Source organism: Aspergillus japonicus (genome assembly GCF_003184785.1).
Source record: "Aspergillus japonicus CBS 114.51 unplaced genomic scaffold BO86scaffold_44, whole genome shotgun sequence".
Taxonomy (NCBI): Eukaryota; Fungi; Ascomycota; class Eurotiomycetes; order Eurotiales; family Aspergillaceae; genus Aspergillus; species Aspergillus japonicus.
The window spans coordinates 1-11,784 of NW_020291681.1; the positions used below are offsets into that span (position 1 = coordinate 1).

At 53.3% G+C, this 11,784-nt stretch overlaps 4 protein-coding genes across 4 annotated transcripts; all 4 read right to left on the reverse strand.

Annotated features, from left to right (window-relative positions):
* Positions 1-795: 795 nt before the first annotated feature.
* Positions 796-2,238, reverse strand: BO86DRAFT_401694 (uncharacterized protein; the record flags this gene model as incomplete). Its single annotated transcript, XM_025673797.1, has 1 exon — positions 796-2,238. One exon carries the CDS (start codon positions 2,236-2,238, stop codon positions 796-798), a length of 1,443 nt encoding a protein of 480 aa, XP_025525396.1.
* Positions 2,239-3,842: 1,604 nt separating this feature from the next.
* On the reverse strand, positions 3,843-4,990 carry BO86DRAFT_457712 (uncharacterized protein). Its single transcript, XM_025677242.1, has 3 exons — positions 4,786-4,990; positions 4,616-4,710; positions 3,843-4,554 (listed from the first exon to the last, which is right to left on the reverse strand). Exons 1-3 carry the CDS (start codon positions 4,900-4,902, stop codon positions 3,987-3,989), a joined length of 780 nt encoding a protein of 259 aa, XP_025525397.1. The 5' UTR covers positions 4,903-4,990; the 3' UTR covers positions 3,843-3,986.
* A 1,985-nt stretch (positions 4,991-6,975) lies between these two features.
* BO86DRAFT_318137 (alpha/beta hydrolase) lies at positions 6,976-7,935 on the reverse strand (the record flags this gene model as incomplete). The annotated part of the gene is made up of 1 exon (XM_025668202.1): positions 6,976-7,935. One exon carries the CDS (start codon positions 7,933-7,935, stop codon positions 6,976-6,978), a length of 960 nt encoding a protein of 319 aa, XP_025525398.1.
* A 2,023-nt stretch (positions 7,936-9,958) lies between these two features.
* Positions 9,959-11,666, reverse strand: sec17 (alpha-soluble NSF attachment protein SEC17). Its single transcript, XM_025677243.1, has 5 exons — positions 11,502-11,666; positions 11,278-11,401; positions 10,898-11,204; positions 10,654-10,828; positions 9,959-10,601 (listed from the first exon to the last, which is right to left on the reverse strand). Exons 1-5 carry the CDS (start codon positions 11,532-11,534, stop codon positions 10,362-10,364), a joined length of 879 nt encoding a protein of 292 aa, XP_025525399.1. The 5' UTR covers positions 11,535-11,666; the 3' UTR covers positions 9,959-10,361.
* Between the last annotated feature and the right edge of the window lie 118 nt (positions 11,667-11,784).

The window sequence follows — 11,784 nt, forward strand, 5'->3', positions numbered from 1 at the left end:
GGGGGGGGGGGGGGGGGGATTATGTTCGGCATGGAGACATCAGGGCCGACAATCGACCGTACCAGCAACAGCCGAGTGACTACCTATTGGTTAATAGGCCGGGAAGCCGGGCAGGTGTGCCAGCCTCGACGATCAAAGGGATGGGTTCCCATCCGGTGAAGACATATCTACTGGACAATGGCTGAAGGTATTCTTGCGGGTAGTAGATAGAGCGACTGGTGCACTAGTCGTTCCTAACTAGGTGGATCGCCCTTATATGCCACGGAAAGATCTGTGACACAGGTAGCCTGTAGATAAAGGTTGTGGCTGTAGCTGAGAGAGCCACGGAACGCCGTGGGAAGCAACAGAAAGTTATAGTCACTTAGCTGATGCAGTGCCTGGTAGGACACAACTAGAAGCAAAAAGAGAAATAGCTACCGATCCATCCAAAAACAGCAGAATCAAATAACATGTTATGAAGTTCAACACTATTGCAGAGCCCGTAAACTAGCCGAGCTGGATTCCATGGCAATGTTCTTTTATCCAAGAAGACCCACTGAGCATAGTTCGGTAGCTGTAGCATTTAAGTACACTGTATACTTTTTTTGCGCGGTGCACCATATCAAGGAGTAAACAAATCACGATTAACAACATATAAGGGCTTGACGCCCGGTGAGGTTAGTGCCATGGGCGGTCATCTGGAGAGAACTCACTGAGGCTTGCAGGAAGACTAGAAGACGAAGCCACGTTTAGCCCTGCCATTGAAGTCTCTGGAATTCTGTTATAGGGAAAGAATTTGAAGGCTTCCGAGCTGATTTAACCACTTCCAGTACCGGTTCCAGTACTGGTGCTGCCGGTTCCCGTGCTAGTAGTGCCAGTTCCGGTGCTGGGAGTGCCGGTTCCAGTACTAGTGCTGCCAGTGCTGCCAGTTCCAGTACTGTTACTGCCGGTGCCCGTGCTGATCCCGCCAGTCCCAGTACTATTGCCAATACCTCCACTATTCGGGGCAGAAACAATAGCGTTGGTAACCTCCTCGGGGCTATCGCCAGCATCAGCAGCTTTGGTAGCAGCCGTAGCGGCGCCATTCCATCCACCACCCCCAGCGGCGGCGACCGCAACAGCAACAGCAGCGGTAATGTCTCCATTCGCCCCAGAGGCAGCAGCAACAGCAGCAGCGGCCGCAGCAGCGGCATTAGCTCCATCAGCCCCATCGGAGGCGGCGGACGCAGCGGCGGCGGCGGCAGCACTCCCTCCACCCGCGGAGGAGGCGACAGTAGCACAGGCTTCGGCGACAGCCTTCCCATCTCCGCCACCCGACGCGGCGGCAGCAGCAGCGGCAACAACAGCGACATCCGTTCCATTGCCCCCAGCGGAGGCGGCGGCAGCCGCAGCAGCAGCCGCAACACCCCCTCCGCAGGAGGTGACGGCAGCAGCAGCGGCGGCGGAGGCGGTATCCGCTCCACTAGCACCCGAGGCGGCAGCGGCGGCAGCAGCAGCAACGGCGGCGGTATTCCATCCGCTTGCACCTGCGGAGGCGGCCGCTGAGGCGGCGGCGGCAGCATCACTTCCTCCGCCTGCGGCGGCGTCGGCCGCAGCTGCAGCTTCAGCGACGTCCCCTCCATTCGCACCGGAGGCGGCCGCGGCGGCGGCGGCAGCAACGACCCCGACATCCTTCGCGCTACCCCCGCCGGCGGCGGCCGCTGCGGCAGCAACCGCGGCAGCTTGGGCATCCTTTCCTCCACCTGAGGCGGCGGCTTTTGCGGCGGCGGCGGCGGCGTCCTTTCCACTGCCGCCGGAGATGGCGATGGCGATGGCGACGTTGACGACGATGGTGGGTGGGCCAGGCGGGGTGTGAGGGATAGGGACCGGGCTCGGGGTGCTAGTCGTGCCAGGTGTGCTTGGAGTAGGAGTAGTGGACGAGGTGCTATTCTGGCCAGGCGAGCTGGGGGTAGAAGATGAAGAAGTGCCAGTCCTACCGCCGCTGATGGTAGAGGAAGAGGTAGTCAAACTCGCGGTGCTTGTCAGGCTGGGCGAAGTGGTAGTAGGAGAAGAAGTGCCAGTCGGGCCTTGCCTGGTAGTAGTAATAGTAGGCAACGAGTCAGTGATACCAGGGGCGCTAGTTGGCCTAGGCAAGCCGGTACCAGGAGAGGCGGTCTCCTGTCTCTCTTTCAGAGCAGGAGGGTCGGGTTCCGGGTTTGCAACTGGGTTTGCTACTGCGGACAGCAGCAGCACGCTGAGGACATAGAGTGAGGACTTCATGTTGAAGATGATTGAGGACTTTGTTTGCGTTGTTACAATCTTGATTGCCGTAGGTCACAGGAGGGTTATTTGCATAGCTTTTATATTGACACGCAGCGCGTTGCAATATGTCATTCTGGCCAAAGATATCCATCCAACAGGTCTAGAATCGAAGAAAAGTCTAAATGCAGATGTCTCGCATGTTCTACAGGTTTCTTGGCAGACGACACGATATACGATATGATATACGACGCGACACTCGACACTGTATACAACACGATATAGACACGATGTTTAACATCATAACCCGTGGGTCTTGGCCTTAGAAGGTCTCTTCCACAGTGTTCTAAGCCACCCTTCAGTTTCTATGAGCCACTCTTGATCATACGGATACGAAAGTCAGTCAATTTGTATAGGGTCCATGTTACATCGTATCAGGCTGAGCAAACAAAGAAAGATGTATTAAACGCGATCTGGGGTTCTAGCTTGCTTCCGAAAACAGTGGAGAAACGGTCGAGAACAAGAGATCGACCGGTGTGGGGCCGCTGAAGACCAATCTTTCGGGCTTGAGAGTCTGAACAGCTAAGGCTATGTCTACGTTACCATGGGTCGGGTGCTGGGGTGAACCAAGATAACCTTAATTCTTGACACGAGGCTTACGATGTCACGACCATGGAAGTGGATGGGCTGGTTGTTCCAGGTTGTTGTGGCGCCATGTGTAATATAATCAAGCACGCCATACCTGGACTCTGTATAGTTACTGGCATATGTATATTTCCTATCCTACGATTCAAGAGGATCTATTCCCGATCGCCATCAAGCCGATGTAGAGACAATTCGCGCATTGATAAAGCCCTTAGCTAGGATTCGGATAGTGGAATCATTGGTACTGGACCGACCATTACTTTGCATGTCAGGGGGAATCCAGACTGTTCCATACGGGATGTTCCAGATCTGGCCGTCTCACGCTACCATGAAAGGCTGGCCAGGTCGAAAATACCCCCACTGGTTCGCAACATCTAAGGACACGGTGTGCGGTGATACGACCTCGTCTGCATCACCACCCCACAGTATACTAGATCACCCATGCTGCTTGCGGGAAGCATCCAGCGTAGTGGTAAGCCCTGCGACCCACCTAAGCTGCGCGACGCATTGCCAACGTGGGAACACCGAAATCACGTCACGGTTGGGGTCGAGCTCGTGCCTCGAAACCGAGAATTCGCATCTTCCTCGATGAGCCAGCCCCCGGTTATGTTGTTTCTTAAAATAGTCCCGACGAGGATTGGGGGGCAGGTGTGGCTCGACTCACTCATGTTGCAATAGTCAGTGGTCCGCGCAGCGCACTTTCGAGGAACCATTGAGGATGAGGGCTTGGAATATGCGACGCCGCTTTGGCGTCGAATCAAGGTTGTTCTGCACCGAATGAACCGTGCCCCGTTCCGCAATGCCGGGTACATCAACAATCACATGATCATCAAGATCGAAATTGTTCTTTCAATGGCTTCATGCATTCGGAGATTGGAAATCGAGTATGTGGAATGTTTCTCGACGAGCACATTTGGAATAGAGCGGAGGTGTAAGGGTGGACAGTAAATATCCCAATTAAATAGTATGATTCTCTAGGGAAGTGAATGAAGCAATTATATACAACGAAGAGAAAGCCCGTCCCTCTTGTTCTGAGCGTAGTCCACAAGGGACAGAAAAAGTGATTAAAAGAATCCATATTGAAGAGAACCCACATCCATGTGCACACCAGAGAGAAACAGAAATTAAGAAGTCGGGCACACCGTCGTCGTCGTCTTCACGACCACCGTCTTCGTCGTTGTGAACGGGATATGGTTCGTCGTGGTGGCCGTGTACACGGTCTGGACGGCGGCAGCAGCAGCAGGAGCCGCTGCTGCGTTTGCATCGGAGGCAGTAATAGTGGTAGTGGCGAGAGGGGCAGAATGGGTGATGGTGCGGGTGTTGAATTGCGTGTGCGTTTGGGTTTGGGTTTGTGTTTCGGTTTCGGTTTCGGTGGCAGTTGTGGTGGCAGTTGTGGTGGCAGTGCTGGTGACCGTGGCAGTGCTGGTGACCGTGCTGGGGGCAGGTGGGTTTACTGCTGGGGCTGCTTGAAGCGCGACTTGGGTGTTAGTGGCTGTGGCAGTGGTAGTGCTAGTGGTGGTGACGGTGGTCGTCGCGGTGGAAGTGGAAGTCAGGACGGCAGTTGAGGTGGTAGTTACAGTAGCAGTGGTGGTCGTCGTGGCAGCGGCGGCGTTGACAGCGGGAGCGTTGGCGGCGTTGGTGGCGCCGGTGGAGCTGCTGCCGGAGCCGCTGGTTGGGATGCACATGCAGCCTCTGTGACGTTTGTTAGTCTGATTCTCATCCCGAGTATGAATCTGGGGTAGAGGGTGCTTACGGCAAGGCCTGCCCGAGGAGCTCGAGGCCCAGGAGTTGCAGGGAGGGGGTGTTCTCGCTAGCGCACATGCCGGATTGGAAGCCCTGGGCGATACACTGTTGATTCTGGCGGTTAGTAATGCGATACCCGGTGGGTGAGAGGGGTGGTGGTAAAAAACAGGGTCGACTTGCCTGGACGATACAGACATTGGCGTCGCAAGATCGCTTGGCGATGCTACCGTGTGAGGGCAATGCGAGGGCGGTGTAGCTGCTGCATGCGAGCAGAAGAGTTACAAATGAGGTGCGCATGTTGGTGTTTGGGTTGTTGGGTTCTCCAAAAGGTGTTCGCGTGGACAATGGCGAGTTGAGGTTGATTATGGTATTGGTGATAGGAAAGTTGTTAGGCGTAGTTCTGGGTTGTACAAACTCAAGCCGGGGAATCTAAGCATTTAAATCTTCTTTTTCAGCAATCTGGTAATGCTTAGACTGGACTCAAGCCTTTGCGGCTACCGGGGTGGAATTCGAGAATGAGACATTTTGTATCGCCCGCTCACAACATCCGACCTAATTTGGGTGTATCTTTCTTTAGAAAGGAATGGGGGAATGCGTGGATCCTGAGATATAACCGTCCACCCCACGGGTGGCTTCGCGGTTGTTGCCTAGAAGACCAGGTGTCGAGAATGTGGAGGGTCAAGGGTACCCCAGGCAACGCCCATCTGTCAATCCATCGAGTATGTGTAAGTGGCGGAAAGACGGAGGTAATTGGCGGAAGGTTGAAGTTGGCTATTTGGGTTCGGTCAGGTACCCGACAGTTGGGCTCTCATCCCTTGCTTCATCCACAATGTCATTCTTCGTCTATCAATCATAACACACAACAGCGATCGCTTCTCTCCTGGACACTCAACTCAGAGTTTGATTTCCCCCTAAGCGTTGGCATCAGCGTATCCTTTACCATCAGGTCAATCAGTAAATTGGCCTTTCAATTTCTCCCTACTATGAACGAGATAGTGGTTGCCAGTATCGAGCGTTATGCGCCTGTTAACCATTCTAACCTCATCAATCCTACAAAATGTATATAGTGCAATGAATAATCGGAAAAAGTAGAATGCTGTTCACCAGACCTTATGACCGAAACAGGCAGGATGCCACAAGCAGTCGAATTTTGACAATAGCATCATCAAATGGTCGAACTCCTGCGGAAATGATCGAAAGGTCATACCAACCTAATCTCTAGTTTTCTCAAGAACATGGATTGGATGCTCTACAACCTTCAACTTTGTATACATATGACATAACCAACTCAATGGCCCTTAGGTTTATAGTACAGAAGCCTAATCATGACACTAGGTTTCCTACAATAACCGCCAAGACAAGGTATCTCGATTCAAGCGCGAGCACCGAAGACTCCAAGCTTGAAAATGACTTGGCGTTCGAAATCCGATGTGTACTGTGCCCTCTCTGGCCAGCTGAATTGCAACTTGTCAAAGACGTCACTTAGTGCTTTCACGCCAAAAGATTAGAATAATTGCTCAGATAACTATGCCTCTAAGTATTGACGGGGCTTTCTTAGATTAAATCTTCATCTTGCATCAGTTATCTAAACGCTTGTTAAACTATTGCGAATCGTTGTGTGAGTTTGCTGAGTTGTAATTCAGCGGACCAGCAGGTGTGAGCAGCGCTACCTTCGACGTCAAGTGATATGGCCGCTATTCCCCTTCACGGTAAGCATTCAACTGAGCAAACTTCCTGCGGTGGGTTATTGTAGGAGGTGCAGAATCATCACTTTGCGCAACAGATGCTAGTGCGAACAATGGACGTGTGGCAACTTGTTTCATTATCACCATGAGGGCGGATGAAGCTGGATATATAATCGCTACTCTTCAACTACTGAGCGAAGCCGGTACTAGGCAGTAGGTTGTAGTTGCCTTAATTATTACATAGGTATCTTTTCTACCTATATTTTGTTCATTATAAACCTGTAGAGGATCAATTTGCACCACATGTGAAACAATAAGAGGATTATCATCTATGAAGGTATAACGATGCCATTCAACGCTTCCGAGCTATCCGAAGCCCCCCGAGCCCTAGGTCGGTTCCTGCCGTGCGGGCGTGCCTGAGGCCCACGATTGGTGCAGCCGAGTAGGGCTAGTACTCTAGTCCCCCTACTAAGACTGTAGCATACAGAACTAGTCTCGCGTCAATCGACAAATCGAAATCGGCTTACGGGCCTCCCAGCTAGTGAGATTCCAGACCAGCCGCACAAGGTGGGCGAGGAAGAGAAAGGGGGTGACCGGATCCCGCGTTGGGGCAGTCAAATTGGTATGGGTACAAAGATACAGATCAAAAGACCTCACCCAGCTGTGCCGCTGCACCTTCCACATCTCAAAGGGCTTTGTCAAGCATTTCCCGCAGTTCGTCAGCAACATACCCCGGATTATCCTGCTGCACAAAGTGCCCGGCGCCCGGCGCCTGGAGCGGGCCCTTGCTCCGCTCCGCGTCGGTCAGCCTCGCCAACCCCTCATTAAACCGATGCCAGTAGGGGTTCATGTACACCTCCGTGAGCCGAGGCGGCGCCCCGCCCATCTTCTCGAACTCGACCTGAAACGCCTCGAACTCGTGGCCCACCACCGTCACCCAGGGCCCGCGACCGTCCGGGCCCAGCAATCCGGGCCCGTCGCTGTCCGGCAACAGCTGCGCCAGATTGCGTCGGCTGAGGCCCTCGCGGCTGCCGTTGCTGGGATGGAAGACCTTTTGCATGTAGGCTCGTGCGGCGCGGATCGCATCCGCGTCCACCCCGTCCGGCAAGCTGCGCGGGTCGAACCCGGCCGCGTCTGGGTCCGGGTAGATGGACACAAAGTCGGAGTTGGCGAGCACGCTGTCCAGGAATAAGAGCCCGGCGACGGTGCCGGGGTACTGCTGTGCATAGAGGCGGACGAGCGCGCCGCCGATCGAGTTCGATACCAGGATGAGCGGTAGTTCGCTGAGGTTGGAGACGCCCATCTTCTCCGTGGCGATTTGCGTGAGGAGCTGGTGCAAGTCATGAACCACGGTCAAGGTGTCGTGCCCGTGGGTGGGGTCCTCGGCGGTGCTGTCGTTAGGGTCGCGGTCGGTGGTTTGGCCCTGGCCGTACCGGTCGTAGGTCAGCATCGTTGGCAGGCCGACGGCCGGGGGCTGGGCCTGCAGGTGCGCGATGACGCCCTCCCAGGAGGTCTGCGGGAGTCCGAGGCCGTTGACGAAGACGACTAGAGCGGGTTTCTTGACGGTGTCCGCGGCGGGGTGGAAGCTGTAGCTGAGCTGAGCGGAGGGCTTGGTGGCCAGGGAGATGAATTGGTAGTGAGGCATGTTGGAGGATGAGTTGGTAATGGGCAAAACAGGGCGAGTAGAAAGATTAGAAGAGCAGGTCGAAGATGTTAGGGAGACTGGCAATAAAGGACAACTTATAGGCAGGCAGGCACAGGGCGCTATACAATAAGCGGGGACCACATCATGGGGCTAATGGTCTTAGCTTTCGGCCCGTCGGCTTATCGCGCCATAGCTGTGGACCCACAGCGGGTTAGACGTCGGATGAAATAGTCCATGGAGGATGAATACAGTCCCAACCTGTAGTACTGCAGTTGATCAAGATCACGTTAACGCTTCTGGTATCTCCGCATCCAGTCGTCATCCGAGCAAACTAGAGTTAAAAACCCTGTGGCCGTCATTCTTAACCTGTTCAAGATTGCCCTCACCTCCGGGATGAGCCTGCGCAAGCAGAGTCCCTATGCGATGACCATATTATCGAGAAACCAATCTGGCCAAGCACTGCAGAGGTCCCTCAAGATGTAAAAGCATCACGAAAATCCACCCCTAAGGCTGAAACACAAGGGGGTGTTACTCTCAACGCGTCGAACCTCCTCTCAACCAATCACAACGCCCCCTCTGTCGAGATGTCAACTGATCACGAAAAGCCACTTTTAGGGCTGTCCCACTGTTGATGAGAGCCTGGGACGTGTCGACAGGGGTTTGACGTGTCAGGGTCCAATCAGAGTGTCTGGCCTGGCGAGATATCAACTGATCACGAAAATCCACCTTTAGGGCTGGCTCCGCTGCGGACGTGTTGTCTGGGACGCGGTGAGACATTCACTGTCGCGTGGCTCCGGGTGGGCGGTTTGGATCTTATCTGATTGTGCATCTTGTGTGGGTGGTTGGGTGGGAGGTGCTTAGGGTGAAGGGTTCGTCGTAGGGTCGATGGTAGTAACCTACCTTAGGCTGGTGGTGAGGGATGACTTCACTAAGCAGAGCCTCAAGAAGGAACTGGTGACGAGATAAGAAGGGAAACCCGAGAGGAAAGAGGAATAAGAAAGGCGGAAGAGGAGAAGCGCATGATGAGCGACTGGGGAACCAACCCCATCATTTTAGTAAGAAGGATGATCTGTTCCATGTGACGCAGTTGGTGGCTTCCGTGCTTATGAGCATATATCATCCGAGCATCCACGGCGAACTTAGCTTCAGAGCAATAAAGAACACTCGACTACCCGAGTCAAACACAGAAGATAGATCACTGGCGGGGAATCAAGAGCCATGCTGATTTCCGGACTACCCGTGATGATAAGCGCTTGTTGACTGATACTAGTGGTGAGCTCTCGTTTTGCATATGCATACGAGAGATACTTCCACCACCGCCAGCACCATTGAACCTAGACCTCATATCTCGAGCCCACCCGAGTTACATTGACCTACGAGCACACATTTGAGCAAAGAGTATCAGTATCATCTGATTCTGGATCCTTCTTTCCTGCGCATCGCATGAGGGAAGGGAGGGGATATAAGCCCAGATTCATGTCTTAGTGAAAGGCTGATGCTCGGTACTGTGAGTTCATACTCTAATCAGATTGCCCCAACTAGGAACATATAGACGTTATGTCACTTGTGACTCTTTCCAGAAAACAAGTTGATGTCAATTTTGATCGCTCGATGAACGCGAAGGTACGTACAGGGGGCTAAAATACAAAGGTAGCATGAGACACCTTTTTTCAAAGGAGACTAGAACCTTTTTGCGATGGCAGAATTTCCGAGACTCTTCTGAGTTGATGTCGTGTGGTGGTATAATCTGATTCAGCACGTTGCAGTCAAGGTTAGAGATTGCGTCGAGTCTGCGCCTGGGGAGACGATTTGTAGCAGAGAGATCCTTTGAGTCCTACCCTTCAAGAATGGCTAGGAATGGGATGGTTTGGGTTCTACGGAGATGAAAAGAGTCAGTGTGGCGGCCTCAGAAGATGGACACGTCTGGATATGGTACCGCCGGTGGAAAGCCTGATGCCGTGAATGGACCTCGCTAGTGGTTGTTAATTTTGCCAGTAATGTGCTTCAAATTATTTAAGCGGGGATTTCAAGTCACTTATATGAATGACCCTCAGTGGGCCAATCTGAACTCTAGTGGTGCTGATCAATGCCCAATGATCTCGTTGACATCATTCCAATAGAGAGACGATGTGGTAAATGAGGTCAAGAATGATCGACCACAGTCAGGGTCAAACTGATGCTATATGCGGTCGATCGGTAATAATGACAAACCCCTCAACAACGATAACCTTCAATAATGGAGCCTGAAAGGCACAGCGCAGCATTCATCTAGTAAGCATGGAACCAGCCAAAGAAGTAACCACTTGAAATGCGATTAGGAACTCGAAAGCAGGAGAGGTGACCCTTCCTCGGTTTATCAAGTATTTCAAATCCAAATAACTAGCTCAAACAGAAACAGGAACACAAAAAACGAGGCAACTCGGGTGCTAAGAGAAATCCTCCTCTTGCGACTCGATGTTGTTCTTGATCCGCAGCAGGAGCGTCGTCTTCCACTTATCCAACTTGCTGAGCTGGTCGTACTGGAAAAGCTTGTCGGCAAAGGCTTCCTGGTCACCGGCTTCACAGGCCTGGACCAGATCGACGAGGAGCTGGTGCTCACGGGTGGAGGCGAAGGTGGTGTCGATGTCGCGGTAGTTTTCGAGGGCACGGTTGGTGGCGACCAAATCCTGTTTTCGACGTTAGGCAGTTGAGGATGTAAGGGGTCGACAGTAGACTAACATTTGTCGCCAGGTGGCAGATACCAGCCTTGAGGAAGTAGTCCTTGACGGACCATTTCATGAGGTTGTTGTTGATGGAAGAGCGGCCAATGCGCTCGTAGTGCTCGACGGCCTTGTAGTAATCACCCTCGAGGGCGGCCAGATCCGCGGCCTTGAGGTAGTGCTTGTTCGCGAGGCTGGATTTGTAAGGTTAGCCCTGCCGAAGAGATGACTCAAGCGCTTCAGCGTCGAAAGGTAGAACATACGCCTCAGCATTATCACCCTCAAACCACTCCGCCGCCTTCTCATAGGCTTCCAGAGCCTTCTTGTTGTCACCCAGTTCCACCTCATACACTTCGGCCAGATGTTGCTGCTGCGACGCAGCGCGACGGAGGTTTCCCTTGAGTACGTAGTGCTGGATGGCGCTGGAGAGCACGCGGGCGGCGTCCTCGGGGTCGGACTTGCGGTAGACCTTGAACGCCTCGGTTAGGGTGTTGGCAGCGTCATCGGGCTCGTTGAGATTCTGCGTCTGAATAGATGCGGCCTTTTCGAATGCGAGACCGGCTTCCTTGTCTGAAAAGGGGTGAGGGGTTTAGTGTCAGGGTGGAGGTAAGGCGAGTGGGAACGCGGTGCGGAGCCTGCTTACTCTGCTTCTGAACTCGGAAAGCATTCGCAGCCTGCGAGTACAAGTCGGCGGCATTTTCATATTTTTCTGTGCGGCCACCAAAGAAGCTGAAGCCACCAGATGCGCGACTCAGCGCTTGATCAGCCTAAAGAGTGGAGGAGCATAGAATCAGTGATCGTCATTCATTTGGAGTCGGGCATGATAACGTGGAGGGACAGCGGGGCGGGGGGGTAAGAGGATTTTACTTTTTGGAGAAGGACTCGGGGATCTTGAGCCATATTGAACAGTTGAAAGTTGTTTACCACAAAGAAGGGCAGAAGCTATATTCCAGCTAGAGCAAATAAAGGATATTGGAGTTATGAGAGTGGCTCAGCCAGCAAGATGAGGAGAAGACGGAGGGCGACCTGAAGCGTTCAAGGTTGCCGTCACTAACAGCGGAATCGAGAGCTTCCCTCCACATCAACGTAGGCGGTGGGCCATCGCGCCCTCCCATTGGAGGACAGCCATCAATTGTTGTGCCCTTTGCTC

Coding starts and splice junctions, on each gene's coding strand:
- BO86DRAFT_457712 (XM_025677242.1), bottom strand. CDS start 4,902: ATGCGCACCTCATTTGTAACTCTTCTGCTCGCATGCAGCAGCTACACC. Junction 4,711..4,785: donor CCAATGTCTGTATCGTCCAG/GCAAGTCGACCC, acceptor CAGAATCAACAG/TGTATCGCCCAGGGCTTCCA. Junction 4,555..4,615: donor CTCCTCGGGCAGGCCTTGCC/GTAAGCACCCTC, acceptor CAAACGTCACAG/AGGCTGCATGTGCATCCCAA.
- sec17 (XM_025677243.1), bottom strand. CDS start 11,534: ATGGCTCAAGATCCCCGAGTCCTTCTCCAAAAA. Junction 11,402..11,501: donor CCCGAGTCCTTCTCCAAAAA/GTAAAATCCTCT, acceptor TCCACTCTTTAG/GCTGATCAAGCGCTGAGTCG. Junction 10,602..10,653: donor TCTGCCACCTGGCGACAAAT/GTTAGTCTACTG, acceptor CGTCGAAAACAG/GATTTGGTCGCCACCAACCG.